This window comes from Dendrobium catenatum, unplaced genomic scaffold (assembly GCF_001605985.2).
Source record: "Dendrobium catenatum unplaced genomic scaffold, ASM160598v2 fragScaff_scaffold_1604, whole genome shotgun sequence".
Classification (NCBI taxonomy): domain Eukaryota; kingdom Viridiplantae; phylum Streptophyta; class Magnoliopsida; order Asparagales; family Orchidaceae; genus Dendrobium; species Dendrobium catenatum.
In genome coordinates this window covers 108,796-125,192 of record NW_021320066.1, presented here as the reverse complement: position 1 = coordinate 125,192, position 16,397 = coordinate 108,796, and the positions used below count along the sequence as shown (strand labels likewise).

Below are 16,397 nucleotides of genomic sequence, written 5' to 3'. Positions count from 1 at the left end.
TGACCGCGCTTAGCCTGCCCGAGATGGAGCCGCATCGCAGTCGTCTACCTGCATGACCACTCGTAGCCTGCTAGCGTGACCGCGCTTAGAGTGCCCTCGTGACCGCGCGTCGCTTGACAGCGTGACCGCGCGTGACCGCGCGTGGCCGCTTGCGCGAGTCGCGTCGCCGTCGGGCGCTTGCCCCACGTTTCCTGCATCGCCGCCGGCCGCTGCCATCTCCTGCTGCCGGATCCCGTGAGTCGCCGCCTGTGCAGAAAATAGCGAAAGATGGAACCACAAGCGGGTCGGGTTGGGTTGACCCGAATTCGAAGTGGGTCGAGTTCGGGTCTAGAAAATCAACCCGTTTGCAAAAACGGGTCGGGTTGACCCAAACCCGAATAGTGCCGGGTCAATTCCGGGTTCAACCCGAACCCGACCCGTGACCCGAAATTGACACCCCTTAATTAATAATGCATCTTGAATTGTCCAGTAGTTGATATCTATTTTTTAAGAAAAAACTTAGAGGCGGAACCCAATTTAATTGACAATAAAGCATAATTATATTACAACTAAAAAACTAAAAATTACAACATAGAAACAAGTGAAGGCAAGGTTACAATGTGCTGTAACAAAAAAAAAAAAAAAAGCAATATTCAAAGAGAAGAGCACAATATAAATTCAAATTCTACTAAAAGAATGGACTAACAAAGGTTAACAAATATAACCATATATCATGTTGCAATCATAAGTGCATCCCTTGGTTTCCAAGAAGATCATCCAATTAGGTGCAGAGTTGGTGTAGGAGTTTTCAGTTATCGTACTTATTGCGTGATGTGGGGAGAATCACCAAAGAAGCATGAAGAAGAAGAAGAAGAAGAAGAAGAGCTAAACAGCTCTAGGACCAAAAACAGTGAAAACTGTTTCAAATTCCAAAAATATTCATTCATATCTATTCTTCATTACAGTAACATGCTTATATAAAAGTAATTGAACCTTCTAGAAGGTTCTAGAAAGCATGAACTAAAGCTAACTAAGATATACTATTCCTAAGGCCATCCTAATCCTAAGATGCACTGCATCATGAGGCGATTCTAATCCTAAGATGCACCGCATCATTGCGGGGCTAGAATATTTATGATGATAAAGTATCAATATGAAATGGCACCATGCAAAACACTGAGCAGAGGTTTGAATTTAGAGGAGATGGTCAATATGACACATTGGCCTGATAAAGAAGCTATTAGGATTGATCTGAGTCATCTCTCCAGTCAATTGAAAGACATAGGCTTCGTTAGGGGTAGTTTTCTTACTATGTTCTAGATAAACTTTTTAGTATAAAAATTTTTAGTTCAAAAATTTTTTGTAATAGAAGCTCTTTAAAAAAGCAATAACAAAGCTATCCCAAATGAAGCCTTAGATATGGTTTTCGTTGTGGTTGAACTATTTTTTTCCATCCAAAGTTAACTTTTAGGAGAGAGAAAAAAAACTATTTTTATTTTGAATATTCTCATAATAAACAACTTTATACCATTCACTTTCAACATGTATTTACAACATACAACTTGATGCATAAATACATAAAATTTCACATGTATAAAAAAATTTAGTGCTTTCAGGAGAATTCTTGTATGTATATTCAACAATTGCAAAACATGAAACTATTAATGAACAATATTATAAATTTTTTTGTGGCATTTATTATTCTACATCACTTTTTTTTAGTGGTAACATACTTTTTAAAAGTACATAAAATATCATACAATCAAAAATTAAATGGTGAAATCTAAATTTTTCATATTAATGCTGCCAAACATTCTATTCTACAACATATAAATATTTAGTAGAAAATTCTCAAACTTCTTAAAATTGAATTTGTATAAAATGAAATCAATTAAAACACCCAAAATACCTACAAAAGTGTCCCAAATTGAGAGCCATAAAATTAATTCAACTGGTTTGCAGGATGAAGTTGATTTTACGACTTTCAAATCCTACTTTCTCTCTCTAGGAATTTATCCCTCTCTCTCTTTGCAACTATTAGCCTACAAAAGGGAATGAAGAGAAATGCAATTTTGAAATGAAACTTAATATTTATATACAACATTACAACACCACCATCCCCAGCATTATAGTGCTCCAAAAGAGAAGTTTCCAAACATCCAAACATCCAAACAAAGAAATTAATGTTGTAGAGTCGTATTCCCAGCACTATAGCGCTCCCAAAGGGAATTTTAGAGCCAAATTGAGACTTTAGGGTTGCAGCGCCAACCCTTCTACACTGTTGTGCTCTCAAGCACTTACTAACTTATAGAGAAAGTAGTATAATAGTGTCACGGTGCTTCAAAGGAGTCATTTTTCTCTTAACACATTTTTTCAAATTAAAATCACAATTCCTTTTTAGCTAAATTAAATTTAAAAATAATTTTCAAGTTAATATAAATTTATTGGGCGCTAAATAGACCATCAATTTGCTTATGAAAATCCTAGTCATTCCTTTATCGGTGAAAAACTATATTGAAGTTTAACTTGGTACCCAAAATTTTCAGAATACCTCTCCACAACCTAAAAGTGAACATGTTTTCATGATAAAAAATGATTATCTTAGATATTGCATGTAGTGTGTTAATCTCCCACATATATAGTTGTGCCAACTTCTTCACCGAGTTAGTTTGCTTCAAAGAAAGGAAATGCACTGACTTCATCTTCCGGTAAACCATAGCGCATGTTGTATCGTTGCCTTGCAAGACTTAAATTAAATTAATTTAAAAAAAATATCTTTATCAAAGATAAATAAATTTGATTGTTAAATACTTCCAAGAAGAAAATATGTATAATAAAATCATGAAACCCTTAATTGAATCTTAAAGAATATTCTTTATTTAAATTTAAGATAAAATAATTTAAAGAAAATAATTCTTTCAAAGCAAAAAATTAATACCATAAAAAATCTTTTGTTCAACTAGTTTAAAAAGATTTTGAACTCCTAAAAACGATAAATTTATAATTTAATTGCATATGTTTTTGTTAAACATTATCTAATTATAATTTAATCATATTCAAGCAAGCATTTGTGAGTTTCATTTTATAAAACAGCAAAAAATTAAAGCCATGGAAAGTGGATAAAATAAGCATAAGATTTTTTTTTTCTATTAAATTTAATATTTCAATTTCCTTTCTAATTTTATATTATAATAAGAGGCCATGATGAAGATATCTCATTGCTCTGATAAAGGATAAAAGAAGAAGAAACTATGAGGGTTGATTTGAGTCATTTCTTCGGTCATTTGAAAGACTTCGATGTGAACTTCTCATAGGCCAGTTGAACTCTTTGTGGCCAACCACTTTTTCTGCAATTTATAATGCTTTCCGAAAGCTCTCGCCCTCGCTCTCTGGGGTGTGCTAGGGCATCGCCCTAGCCGCTCCTTCCGATTGCTCCGACTACTTCTCCCCCGCATTTTCTGCTGGGTGTTTCTTCTCAAGTGGCTCAGGGAAGTTTTCTTCCTCTTGTTGTTTCACTCTTCGCGTTGTTTTCATTTTTATGGTGCCTCCACGATTTCGTGATCCTGATTTTTTATTGAATCTTCCTCTCTTTCGTTTAAGGACGCGCTTTCTGGTTCTTCGCCTTCTTATGGTATTTTTTCCCGAACTTAAGGTCTGTTCTCATAGGGGTTTGCCGGCGCTGTGGATTTTCGAGGCAAAAATTGCATCACTGGCTGCTTCGTTCGAATTTTCCCTGGTCGGAAAATTTCCAGGTCATAGGCCATCCCTTGAAGCAATTAGGAGTTTATTTTTTCAAGCTTAAGCTTAATGGAGAGGTTTCTGTCACAGTATTGAACCAGCGAAATGTTTTGATTAAGCTCTTTAGCGACTTGGATTATTATAGGGTTTTTGCTCATATATCGTATTTTGTGAGTAATTGCTATATGAAATTGATTAAATGATCACCTATGTTGGATGTTGAGATTGAATTGCCTGTTATCCCCATCTGGATTTCCTTTCCTAACCTCTGGCCTCATTTGTTCGCCCTGCGTATTCTTCATGGATTAGGTTTGATTTTTGGCAAACCCTTAAAAACGGATAATGCGACCTCTACGTCCGTCTGTTGCTCGCATTTTAGTTGAACTGGATGTGTCCAAACACTACCCGGACAAAATTTGGATCAGCTTGGATAGCACTAGTTATGTTCAATTAGTGGTTTTTGAAGATTTTTTGGACTATTGTACGCATTGTATTGCTTTGGAACATTCTAAGGTTGGTGTAAGATTCTTCATTATAGTCTTGAATCTGCTTCCTTGCAACATCAGGGTTTTGAGGGAGTGGCCCTTGTTGCCCGGCTAAAGGAATTGAGCCTGCTAGGATTGAATTGCCTGTGCCTACTAATATCCATGCTTTTGTTTCTACTGAACTTGTTTCTCCTATTCTAGTTGAGAATGGTGTGGAGTGTGAGAAGGTTAGTCTAGTTAATTTAGTCCAGTTGGACTCTATTAAGGGTTTGGAGGGAGTGGCCCCTGTTGCCCAGCTCCCTCGATTGTGTATGAGTGAGCCTGGTGCTGTGAAATGTGGCTTTAATTCGAAACCTTCTGTATCCTGGGCGGGTAGGTCTGTCCCGAGCGATGTTGTGCCTTATGTCTCTCCTGTTTCTCCTACTTGTGCCGTGGATTTGTCTCCGTTGGCTATCGATAGTCCTGATAATACTTCATCCTCTATTAATCTGGCTTCGAATGTGTAGGCTTTTGATTATGATATTAACCCTGTGATGCCTACTGTTCTGGTTCCTAACCCTTTTGTTGAGGTTCCCGTTAAGTTTATTTCATCTGAGGCTTTATTTTCTTAGGTGGGTGCTAACTCGGGTGAGAGTGTGAGAATGCAATTAGATTGGATTCATTATTCGTCTGATGCATCTTCGGAGGATTGCAGGGATGAAGTTCCTGATGTTAATTTGGCTCGGCAGAAAGACATGCCTATTGTGTCTGTTTCCTCTCGTGGGAGGGGTAGACATGGTAGGAAATGAAGTGGGGTTTTGGTGTTGGTGCTTTGGGCCTTTTGTCGGTTTTCCTCCTTCGTGTTCTGGCAGTAGTTTCTTTGGTTGAAAGGCTCTCTGTTTTCTTTTCATTTATTTCGTTTGGTGGTTGTCGGTTTGCTAGAGCTACATTTAAAAATTATTGAGGCGAATGTTTGTTTATGGGCAATGATGTGGCTAAGGTTCATTTCCCGGAAGCCGTGGCTCGTGGCAACCTTTGGTGGTGCGTCTTCTGCTCGTGACTGTTTCATTTGTTACTGCTCTCACTCCATACTGGATGGCCCGTGCCTGGCTTCGGGGGAATTGGTAGCCTCTGCCAATTATTGAGCCCGACATGTTGTTAACCCTTTCATCCTTCGTAACTTTTTTGGCATCTTTTTTTTTTAGCTGGTTCTACTCTTTTTTATTGTTGGAAGAAAATTTGTTTGTTAAAAAAAAAAAAAACTCTTTGTGGCCAACCAAAATTTTGTTTTTAGGAAATAATGAAGAAAAGGACTTTTTTATTTTGAATGGAGGAGACGATTTGGAAGACTTTCAAAATTCTTTATTTATTTACTTTTATGATAAATGATAGACGACTCCGAGACCTTGAAAAAACTACTTTTTTATGTTGGATGTTGGAAGATGCAATAATAGAGATTGAGGATGTGAGAATGTAGACTAACACAAATGTATAAATGTGTAGAAGATTATTATTATTATTATTATTATTATTATTATTTTAAACTTATTATAAAAATCTAATTTTTAGTTTATATTATCATATAAAATACTTTTTTAATACTGCTTCGGATAAGAATATATTTTATTGTTATTCCACAAAAAATCTCAAAGTTCTCTTAAATCTTAAATCTAAAGTCCCCAACTCTATCTTCATGTGAAGAGTGGGATCATTTAATAATCCATTTACGATCTTAAAGCATCTAAATATGCTTCAAGCCATTGAGAAAATCCGGCAGAGTTCCGGCGTCTTCAAGCGGCAGGAAAAACTCCGGCGGCGGTGGTCGAGGAGGAGAGGATTCTCCTTTTCCCCTTTCTCCTCTTCTTCTCTTCTTCTTCTCTCTCTTCACTTGAGTCCCCTTTGTGTAGAATGAGGGCTCTATTTATAGTTTTTCTAGAGTGACATAGCTCGTAAATAGGTGTGAGATCATGGGCGAATAGGGAGTGGTTTGAATGGACGGCCAATATTGAACCCTTCAATCGTGCACTGTTTGTTGGGCATTTGGATACCTTAATGATGTTGGAATTTGGCGATTCTGAGCTCGTTGGATTCATCTCGTCGAGCCGCTCGATTCGAGTATAAGCTCGTTAAAATCTAAGACCGTTTGGTAACTCAAATTGCGGTTTGAACCTTCCAACGGAGCTTCGGGTCCTTGATTCAGACTCATTTGGGCTTGGATTGGGTTTATCTTGGTGTCGTTGGGTTCGTATTTCCGAGACGCTCAGTTTGACTATAAGCTCGCTGAAATCGGAGATCGGGTGCTCCCGGAATCAAGTTTTGAAGTTTCCAACTAGCTTTTGCCTCGAGATTTGTGGCCGATCAATCTAATTTTGTGATGACGTATCAATTTTTTTTTTTTTTTGGAACATTTAGGCCCATTAAGGCAAACTCACACACACAACGCATACACATAGACTCGAACCAATAGGCCAAGTTGGAAGCCTAAGCTCTCAACCAATAGGCCAAGGAGAGTTGTGTTGATGCCGTATCAATTTTCATATGAGACCGAGTTTGACGGCTGAAGCTTATATATATACTCTTGGGGTTTAATTTAGAAGATTGCCGCTTTATTTACTTTTAACTGTGAAATTATTATAAAAAAAATTAGAAGTTTGAAAATTACTATGAGTATTATAATTTTTTCATTAAAAAAATTGCTATTTTATTATCTATTTTTAAAGATATTTTTATTTAGTGTAATCTTAGTTATGTTTATTTTTTATATTTAAAAATAAATCAAATTATTTTTAGAAATACCAATTGTCATTATGTTGTCATCACTACCACAACCGTCATTGTCAATGTGTCATCGCCTTCGCCTTTTCAACAGATGAAATTGCTCTGCCTGCATACATTGCCCACTAATGGAACAATTATTATGTCCTCTGACCGGACGTAGAGCTACGTTCGGCCGCCAATAACATGTTGCCACGTGCTCTTACTCTCTACCACGTGGCCTGACGACTTGACACGGACAGGAACCTAGGAATGCTATGTTCGCGTATTGCGAGGTATTGCTCTGTATTGCTAGGTATTGCATGGAAATAACGAGAAATACCGCCCTGTGAAGACTAATACCGAGCAAATACCGAGTAATATCGAGTTGTACCGAGTTGTACCGAGTTTTTCTAGAAAAACTCGGTACAACTCGGTATTTGCTCGGTATTGGTTATTGCCAAGCAAAATCGACCAATACCTACCTAGCAATACCGAGTAATACCGAGCAATACCTAGCAAAATCGAGAAATACCGAGCCATCCTGGGTCCGTTCCGGGTCGAGTTGTCGGGGCGGACGGTAAATAGTGAGAATGCATGGCGCAATTCTACTGACGGCCGAACGTAGAGCTACGTCCTGTGACCGGACCAAATAAAAGTTCCCACTAATGAGCTTCTTCGCTGCTGCAATATTAATAAATATAGAAATAAATTTAAGGGATCAAAAATATTTTTTTTGATGTCAAAATTTAAATAAAATATACTACAAACAGAAAATAAAATTAAACTCAAAAAGTTCTCTCAAACAATCTTTTAATATATTATTGTAGCCGTAAGAAAGTTCTTAATTAAAAAGTTATAATTAAATAAAAATGAGAAAACTCTATGTAAAATAAAATTATGAATGGAAGCTTCGTCTTTTTCTGATGAAATACTTAATTAATTTAATCTTCTTTTATATCTTAACTCATTTTAATTACTGAGGCACAGATAAACACAAAGGTCTTCAATTTGATGTAAAGGAGTCATTCTAATTTTATAGATTCTCCCAATGTCGATTTAGGCTTCGTTTGGGACACTACCAAAAAATATGCCTATCGCAGCACAATTTTTGACCTATCCCGGCGGTTATAACTGCCACAATTTCCTTTGCAGTGGTTTTAAAACCGCTGTACCTACGCTGCAATTGCAATGCGCTTGAAACTGTGACGTTGTGGGTAAAATAACTTAGCTATTGCATTGCACTTTGTGTAGCATCAAGGACACAAAATGTTTGTTTGGTTGAAAGAAGTTGAAAAAGTGGAAATAAAAATGAAATAGGAACTGAAATATGATAGGAACTGAATCCAAAATAGTCTTTTACCCTCTTGTTTGGTTGAGGAGAATTTGAGTGGAAAAGTGTTTCTTCTTTTTTGCTTGGCTTGAAGGAAGAACCAAGAAATTGAATAATGAACACAATATTTGCAAACTTCAATTTTAAGTAGATAAGATAAAGAGAAGTATGTGCATGTTCTACTTTCTTGGTGAAACTAATTTTTTAGATGTAAATATTAGTTAAATAATATTTTTTTAATGTTTAATTCATCCAAACAAAGCAAATAAAAACCGAAGACATTCCTAAAAGGAGAAAACAAGTATAAGGGAACAAGAGTAAGAAGGATCAAATGATAGTGAAGTCCATCAAATAAGACAAGCAGAGAATCTTTGCCTACTGCATTGCACATTGCCTAGCACCAAGAACCCAAAACACTACATTCCAAAAAGAAAAGAAGAATAAGGAACCAATAAAAAGACGCGGTATCAGGGGATATTGAAAGTCGTCATAAAAAAGGAAAAGCATAGCAGCATACCTGAATCCCCTTGTGGCGGCTTTGGTTGCCTGAAAAGCTTCAGATCATCAACGTTTTTGTTAGAATGAACAGAAAAATACTAAACAAAAGGAATACCTCCATATAAACTATAAATAAATTTTTTTAAAGAATGCAAGCATGAGCGCCGACGTCGGCCTCGAGCGGGAGAAATTTTGTTAGGGTTGGTGATTTGCAAAAGAGATTTTCTTTGATGTTTCTTTTCTTCCATTTAATTTCTAATTTTAGGGATTAATATAAAGAAACAAGAAGAAGAATGAGAAGAAGAGGAAGAAGAATATGAAGAAGAAGAAGAATGAGAAAAAGAGGGAAAAGAATATGAAGAAGAACAATGAGAAGAAGAGGAGGATGAAGATGAAGAGACTCACCGTGATCACGAAGGGCTTCCGACCTGGATTCGCCTAGGAGATGCGACGTCGCTTGGCGGTTCACTATCGAGACGGAGCAGAGAGTTTCGGTTTCGCGGAAAGGAGAAGAAATTAGGGATTCGGAAATGAGAGTGAATGAGATATTTGATCACGCTAATCTTGAACCGTTTTTAACCGGTGTAAAATATAACTTTTCTCACCGGTTTAAAAACCGCAGAAATAAAATTGATGCGAAAATGATTACTTTTTAGTAGTGCCTTAACCGTCATTCTCATCGCCTTTGCCTTGTCAACAACTAAAATTGCCCTGCGTGTAGGAATAATTATTACGTCCGAATAAAAAACGGGAAATCCAGACATATACCGAGCAATACCGAGTGCTCAGTACCGAGCTCTAGGTGACGTGGCACGTGGTTATTGGTCTCTGGACGCGTCCGTTGACCGGACGTAATAATTGCGTGTAGGCATTGCCCACTAAATTTAAATAAAATATACTATAAACAGAAAATAAAATTAAACTCAAAAGTTCTCTCAAACAATCTTTTAATATATTATTGTAGCCGTAAGAAAGTTCTTAATTAAAAAGTTATAATTAAATAAAAATGAGAAAACTCTATGTAAAATAAAATTATGAATGGAAGCTTCGTCTTTTTCTGATGAAATACTTAATTAATTTAATCTTCTTTTATATCTTAACTCATTTTAATTACTGAGGCACAGATAAACACAAAGGTCATTCTAATTCTATAGATTCTCCCAATATTGATTTAATTGAGATGAATGTCAGCATGGCTCATGAGGTGATGAGTTAGTCAAATTTGAGCTCCTCTTCTTCACTTTGGTCAATGTTATTTTGTGAGCTGACCCATTAAAAAAGAAAATAAAATATAATATATTATAAATATTATAGTCAGATTTTAATTATTACAAGGTCATTAAATTACACAAATCAGATGCAATTGGAGTTCAACTTGTAAGAGAGAAAAAAGTATAAATTAAAAGCATCAAACATACAAGTTTATCAATACAAAATATTTGAATTATAACTTTTAATTCCAACAGAACTTGATAACTTACAGAAGAAAACATTCCAAGAATCATTACAACAGTGCTTTCCTTTCTATTAGCAGTATGCTTTTACAAAGAGGCTTTCATGAAAATTATCCATCAATAGGTCTCCTGCTTCTCCTCCTCCTTCTTTCACAACACATGACATCAAACACAACAACTATTGCCATTGAACCTCCAAATCCAACACCGAATAATATTCCCATTATAATCATATATATTCCATTCTTTGGAGCTTGGTTGTGTAAATATGATGATATTGTAGTATTGTTCACTCTTGGAACCAATGTGTAGCATGGAAGTAAGGATAATCCATTATTTCCTTCAAATGAAGTGTTCGGGAAAGTGCATAATTGACCTCTAACTGGAATGTTTCCTACCAACTTATTGTAGGAGAGGTTTAAATATCCCAAAAAATATAAAGAACCCAACTCTTGTGGGATCTCACCAGAAAGGTTATTCATTGAGAGGTCCAATGACTCGAGTTGTGATAAATTCCCAAGTTGTGGAATAATATTACCTGTTAAATAGTTATTTGATATGTTGAGCACTTGAAGAGAAGCAAGTTGACCAATGGTTATAGGAATCTCTCCTTCAAATAAATTGTTGGAAAAATCTATTGACATAATGTTCTTCCATGACCTTGATATTGTCATTTGTTGCCCCTTGTTCACGATGGTGAGCAAAACCAAATAATATTCTTGGTTGTTTATTGTACTCCTTATATCACCTTGTACAATGTCTATTTTATCTGTCATCATTGACTTAAAATTATTGAAGCACTCTGCACATAACTTGTCACAAAAGTTATTGAATGAGATGTCCAAGACATGTAACATAGAAAAAGCATAATTTCTTTCAAGCTTTTTTTCAAAAGGCCCAACTTTTCCATGGAATTTATTTGACCTTAAAATAAGAACCCTTAAGGATGACATATTCCCCAACCAATAAGGAAATGTGTCATTTAAGTTATTATTCCCAAGGTCTAGAATCTCAAGTGATTCACAATTAGATATAGACCTAGGAATCAGCTCATCTAATTGGTTGTCTCTGAGATCTATAATTTGCAATTCACATTTTGGACTAATTTCATTGGGGATGGCTCCATGAAGTTGATTTCCTCTTATTTTTAGCACTCGTAGAGAAACTACTTTCAATAAACATGATGGAATAGAATCTGTTAACCTGTTATTCGATAAATCAAGTACCATTAAGTTGGTCATATTGCAAATGAATAGTGGGATTTCTCCAGTCAGGTTATTATTTGCTAGAAAAAGGAAGTTTAACGAATTTTGGAGTGAGGTGATGTTGAAAGAGTTAAAAGATGTGAAATGATTGTTTGAGAAATCTAATGATACATATTTAGTTAATGGGAAAGAAGGAATTGGACCTTCAAGCATGTTGGAATGGATATCAACATATATAAAATCGTAATAATACGCAGTAAGATTAAGGGGAGGCTCTACAACATGTGTGAACATATTGCAAGATAAGTTCAGTTCTGCAATTCTCCAAAACCAGCTCGGTATTTTCCCACGAATTCTATTATTTGAGAGGTCCAAGCTAATCATCATATGTGGGTAATTTATGATTGCAGGGATCTTAGTTAGATTGCAACTAGCTACTTCCAAATATGATAACTTAGGAAAGGAAGATAAAAAAGATCCATTATAAGCATCCCATGAATTTAAGGAAAGTCCACTGTTTGAGAGGGACAAAATATTGAGATTCTTGAAATTCTTGATAAACTCAAACTCTAAGTCTCCACTAAAATTATTTGAACCAAGGAAAAGCTCACTAAGTCCTAATATTTGAAAGACTGATTTTGGAATATGCCCTTGTAGATTATTAACTGATAAAACTAAAACCTCTAGTTGTGATAGATTCCCTATTGAAGGTGGTATTTTCCCAGAGAATCTACAAACAGAGAGAAACAAATATTTTAAAAACTTTAGGTTGCCTATTGAATCAGGTAAATTCCCAAAAGAACTAGTATGAGAAAGATTTAAAGATATTAACTTATTGTCCTCTGAAAATTTTGGAAGAGAACCATAAAGCATTGGATTGAAAGAGATATCAAGATACTGTAATTTTTTTAGTAGAAATATAATGACGGGAATCTTCCCAGAAAATCCGGCATTGGAAAGATCGAGGCTTGAAAGATTTGCAAGCCGGCCCCACCCGTAATTCGGAATGGATATTTGAAGAAATTGGTTATTGGCAAAATTGAGAGTGCGTAAAGATGTGAGATTAAAAAGGCTAGGATCAATCATACCAGCAATGAACTGATTACTTAGGTCAAGGCCTATGACCCTTCCTAATGATTCATCACATGTCACACCCTCCCAGATGCAACAATTTGTGCTTTGCTTCCATGAATCGAGGTCACCAGAAGTAAAGCCTCGCTTCAGCTGGAGAAGCGCTGAGCTCTCTGCCTGGAGACATTGACCAAGAGCATTACAGTTAATCGAGAAAAACTCAAAAACAAGACAAAATGAGAGAAGTGGTAGCTGGAAGAAAACAACAAAGTTGATATGAAATAGATCCATATAGAAGAAGGCGCAGCAATGCCAAAGAGAACTGTTAGCACTTATAAAGGATAAAGGAAGAAGAAGCCATTAGGTTGACTTGATCTCCCAAGTTACTTTTTTGGAGGGAGAAAAAAAAAACTATTTTTATTTTGAATGGAGGAGGCTAATCCTGAAGACTTTTGGATTGATGACTTGATGTCGAAAAAGACTTCAACAATGATTCCATCATTTTGTGTGGAAGAAAAACGTTCGAGCTGAAGCGAGTCTGAAATCAGCTTTTTCTTTGTGAAGAAAACGTGCAAGCTAAAGCTAGTGTGAAATCAGCTTTTTCTTTGTGGAATTCCAATCCATTATTTTCTTGGAAGAAGACGTGCTATTATTTCTAAAGATTAACAGAATTTAACAAACTTAGAGAATAGAAACTCCTCCGAAATTCGGATATAATTGAGAAATAATTCATTATTAATTTACCATTTAAAATACAACAGAAATTAATGTATAAAAATAGAAAGATGAGAATTTATCTGTGTAATTCATTGATGCGGAGAAATACTTAAGGAAAATTATAAATCTATAGTTTTTATTTTTCTGTTAAATATGTAATATAATCAAACGTATGCGTTGTATGAGTTGTTTTATTTTATGAAAATGAAAATGATGCCAAACTTAACCTTTTTTTTTCTCATCAAAGATGGTCAGCTTGAAACTATTGAAATGATTAGGGTTGTTTGGAATCAAATTTTATTTATTTATTTATTTAAACACTTTTGATTTTTATTTAGAAAAAATTCATTCATGAGGTGCATTGTTAATTCACGGAGCATATTGTCACCTAACAGGGGAGAGATTATTACGTGCAGTCATCGGATAATCCAAAGGCCAATCTGAACGTGTCACGTCACTCGATACACAGCGGCAGTGGCGGAGCTGGGATTTTTTATCGGCGGGGGCACAAAATTTTGACTTTAAAAATACTCTCAAATCTTTTCATTTTAGCTTGAAATAGACGTTATGGTTTTAATTTTTTTTATTAGTTTTATTTATAAGAAGATAAATTCTATTATAATGAAAAAAAAAACTTATTGTCATGCTCATCTAATTTAATTTCACATAAATTTATTTAAATTATATATTATGGTAGTAATCTATTTCGACCACATTTTTACCATACATTTTCATATCTAATTTAAATAAAAATATAACTAAAAAATATTTTATGAGCAATAAATATATAAAAAAAACTATATCTTATTATTATAAAAGTATAGCAAAAATATATAAAAAATTATAATAAGCATATTTTAAGCTACCCCCCCCTGCAGGAATTTTTATTGCCTCAGGTTACCTGACGCATCTCTACGTTCGGCATCGCTTCAAATCGCGACACCTGGCAACTGTCTTTACCCGTTACCCGACCCGACGAAGATTGGGTATATCGCACATGCGAAATTTAAATTTGATGGCCCGAGTAATAGACCCGAAAAATATCTCGCGGACCCGAAAATGACGTATAATTTTCAAACAAAGATTATCGTCTTTCACTTCAGTCATCATTTTGTTGCATATACTTCATCTTCTTCCACTGGTGTTTCTTCTTCTTGCGATCCTTCTTCTTCTTTCAAGTTTCCAGGTCTTCGTATTTTCATCTCCTTCCAAGTTCCAAGCTCTCATTTTTTGCCTTTACAATGCCACATGTATGTTATTTTTATATAAACAATGCATCCTCTTATTCCTTTTAAATGTTTAGGGTTAGGTTTTACCAAGTTAAACTCCGATACCTGCTCCGACTGATTTAAAAACTCATTACCAAGCAGTACCGAGCATTACTAACAGTCGATACTGCTCGGTATTGGTCATTAATGGTTGGTATAAGCTTAAGTAAAAACTCTGAATGCTCGGTATCGAGCAGTACCGAGCTTTACTAACACTCGGTACTGGCCTATAATGTTCCTTATAAGCTTAGCTAAAAGCTTGGTACTGCTTTGTACCAAGCAGTACCGAGAGCTTTACTAACACTCGGTACTGGCCATTAATGTTTCGTATAAGCTTAGCAAAAAGCTAGGTACTGCTCGGTACAAAGCAGTACCGAGCTTTACTAACACTTGGTACAACTCGGTACTGGCCTTTAATGTTCCGTATAACCTTAGCTAAAAGCACGGTACTGCTCTGTACCGAGCAGTACCGAGCTTTACTAACACCTGGTACTTATCTGTACCGAGCAGTATCGAGCTTTACTAATAATCAGTACTGTTCTGTACCGAGCAAGAGAAATACCAGCTTTAGTAACACTCAGTACTAGTTGGTATTTGCCAATATTTATCGGTATAAGCTTAGCTAACTGCTCGTTATAGAGCAGTACCGAGCACTACTAACAGTCTAGGGTTTAGGATAAAAACAAAAAAATATTTAATTCTTATATTACCTGGTTATATACACTCGGTATTGCTCGGTACCGAGTGATTTTGACAGATTAATGATTGGTATTAGCACAGTCTTGCATTGGTTAGTTGGTCGGTAATGCTCTGTAATACTCTGATTGAATTGTCTTTAATACTCATTATTTGTTATGCATGGATATACTCCAAAGATTCATTTTAGAGGTCGAACTTCGACTTTTAGAAAAGTTTGTAATGTACTTGTTTGGAGGTTTGGAGAACCCTTTGTTGAAAGACTGAGGCTGCTGCAAATTAGCCAATTCCTTAGGGTACCCCAAATGCCTCAGAATGTTCCGCTAATATACATGCTACTATCGAAGTGGGATATAAAGACTGAAAGTTTCATTATTAAAGGACAAAGTCTACAGTTCAAATCTGATTAAGTTGCATTACTTATAGGCATGCTGAATATGGGTATTACTTTTGACATTGACAGTGCTAGATCTACTGGCAAAACTTCAAATGACATTCGTCATGACATTGAGAGGATGGATAATACCACTCTAATGAACGATCTAGTGAAAGCCTTTGTCCTTTACCTACTATCCAGCATATTTTATCCAATGGCTAACTTCCGCATTCCATCATCTATATTGGAACTTGTCGAAAATGTAGATAGTTTTATAACTTACAACTGGCCAGAATCAATCAGGAGTTTCCTAGTAAATGAATTCAGCAATGTTGCTACTAAATAAGCTAACCGATCTGCACTGAGATATGTAAATGGTTTCGTCATGATTATAATTGTGAGTATTGTTATTTTATTCAAAGGATCATTACTGATTTCCAATTTCTATAACAAAATTAAAGTGTCTTAATTTTGGCAGATTTGGTTTCTTGAACATACAACCATTCATGCCGTGGAGGATGAACTATCCCGGTGACACGTTTTACTCATTGGGATGATAATTTTATGTACACTGAAAAAGATGTAAATAGTATATTTGCTGACCTTTAGGATGATGAGGTACCTTCAATGCATTTTTTCATTTAAATCCCTGTAAAAATGATAAGTTTTAATGTTTATCTTAGATGAAAACTTGAAATAATAGATTCTCCCACATTTAAGAGGAGTAACAGATGATGAGAAGGTTTTCTTTCATGGACCTTCAAATATTTCATCTAAGTCGTCCAGTCTATCGCCACATAGTCCAGCCAGTCCAGTTATGGTACCAAGTCCTATCCGGGTAGCT

At 35.6% G+C, this 16,397-nt stretch overlaps 1 protein-coding gene across 7 annotated transcripts; it reads right to left on the bottom strand.

Moving 5' to 3' along the window:
* Positions 1–8,146: 8,146 nt before the first annotated feature.
* On the bottom strand, positions 8,147–12,870 carry LOC114581209 (receptor-like protein 35). Of its 7 annotated transcripts, XM_028700858.1 has the most exons (4): positions 12,514–12,868; positions 8,786–8,814; positions 8,647–8,684; positions 8,147–8,347 (listed from the first exon to the last, which is right to left on the bottom strand). In XM_028700858.1, exons 1-4 carry the CDS (start codon positions 12,785–12,787, stop codon positions 8,167–8,169), a joined length of 522 nt encoding a protein of 173 aa, XP_028556691.1. In that variant the 5' UTR covers positions 12,788–12,868; the 3' UTR covers positions 8,147–8,166. The 7 variants fall into 7 exon arrangements, with proteins under 7 accessions (XP_028556691.1, XP_028556689.1, XP_028556693.1 ...); XM_028700856.1 differs by having other exon boundaries at positions 8,647–8,822; positions 12,514–12,870; XM_028700860.1 differs by having other exon boundaries at positions 8,344–8,684; positions 12,514–12,862.
* Between the last annotated feature and the right edge of the window lie 3,527 nt (positions 12,871–16,397).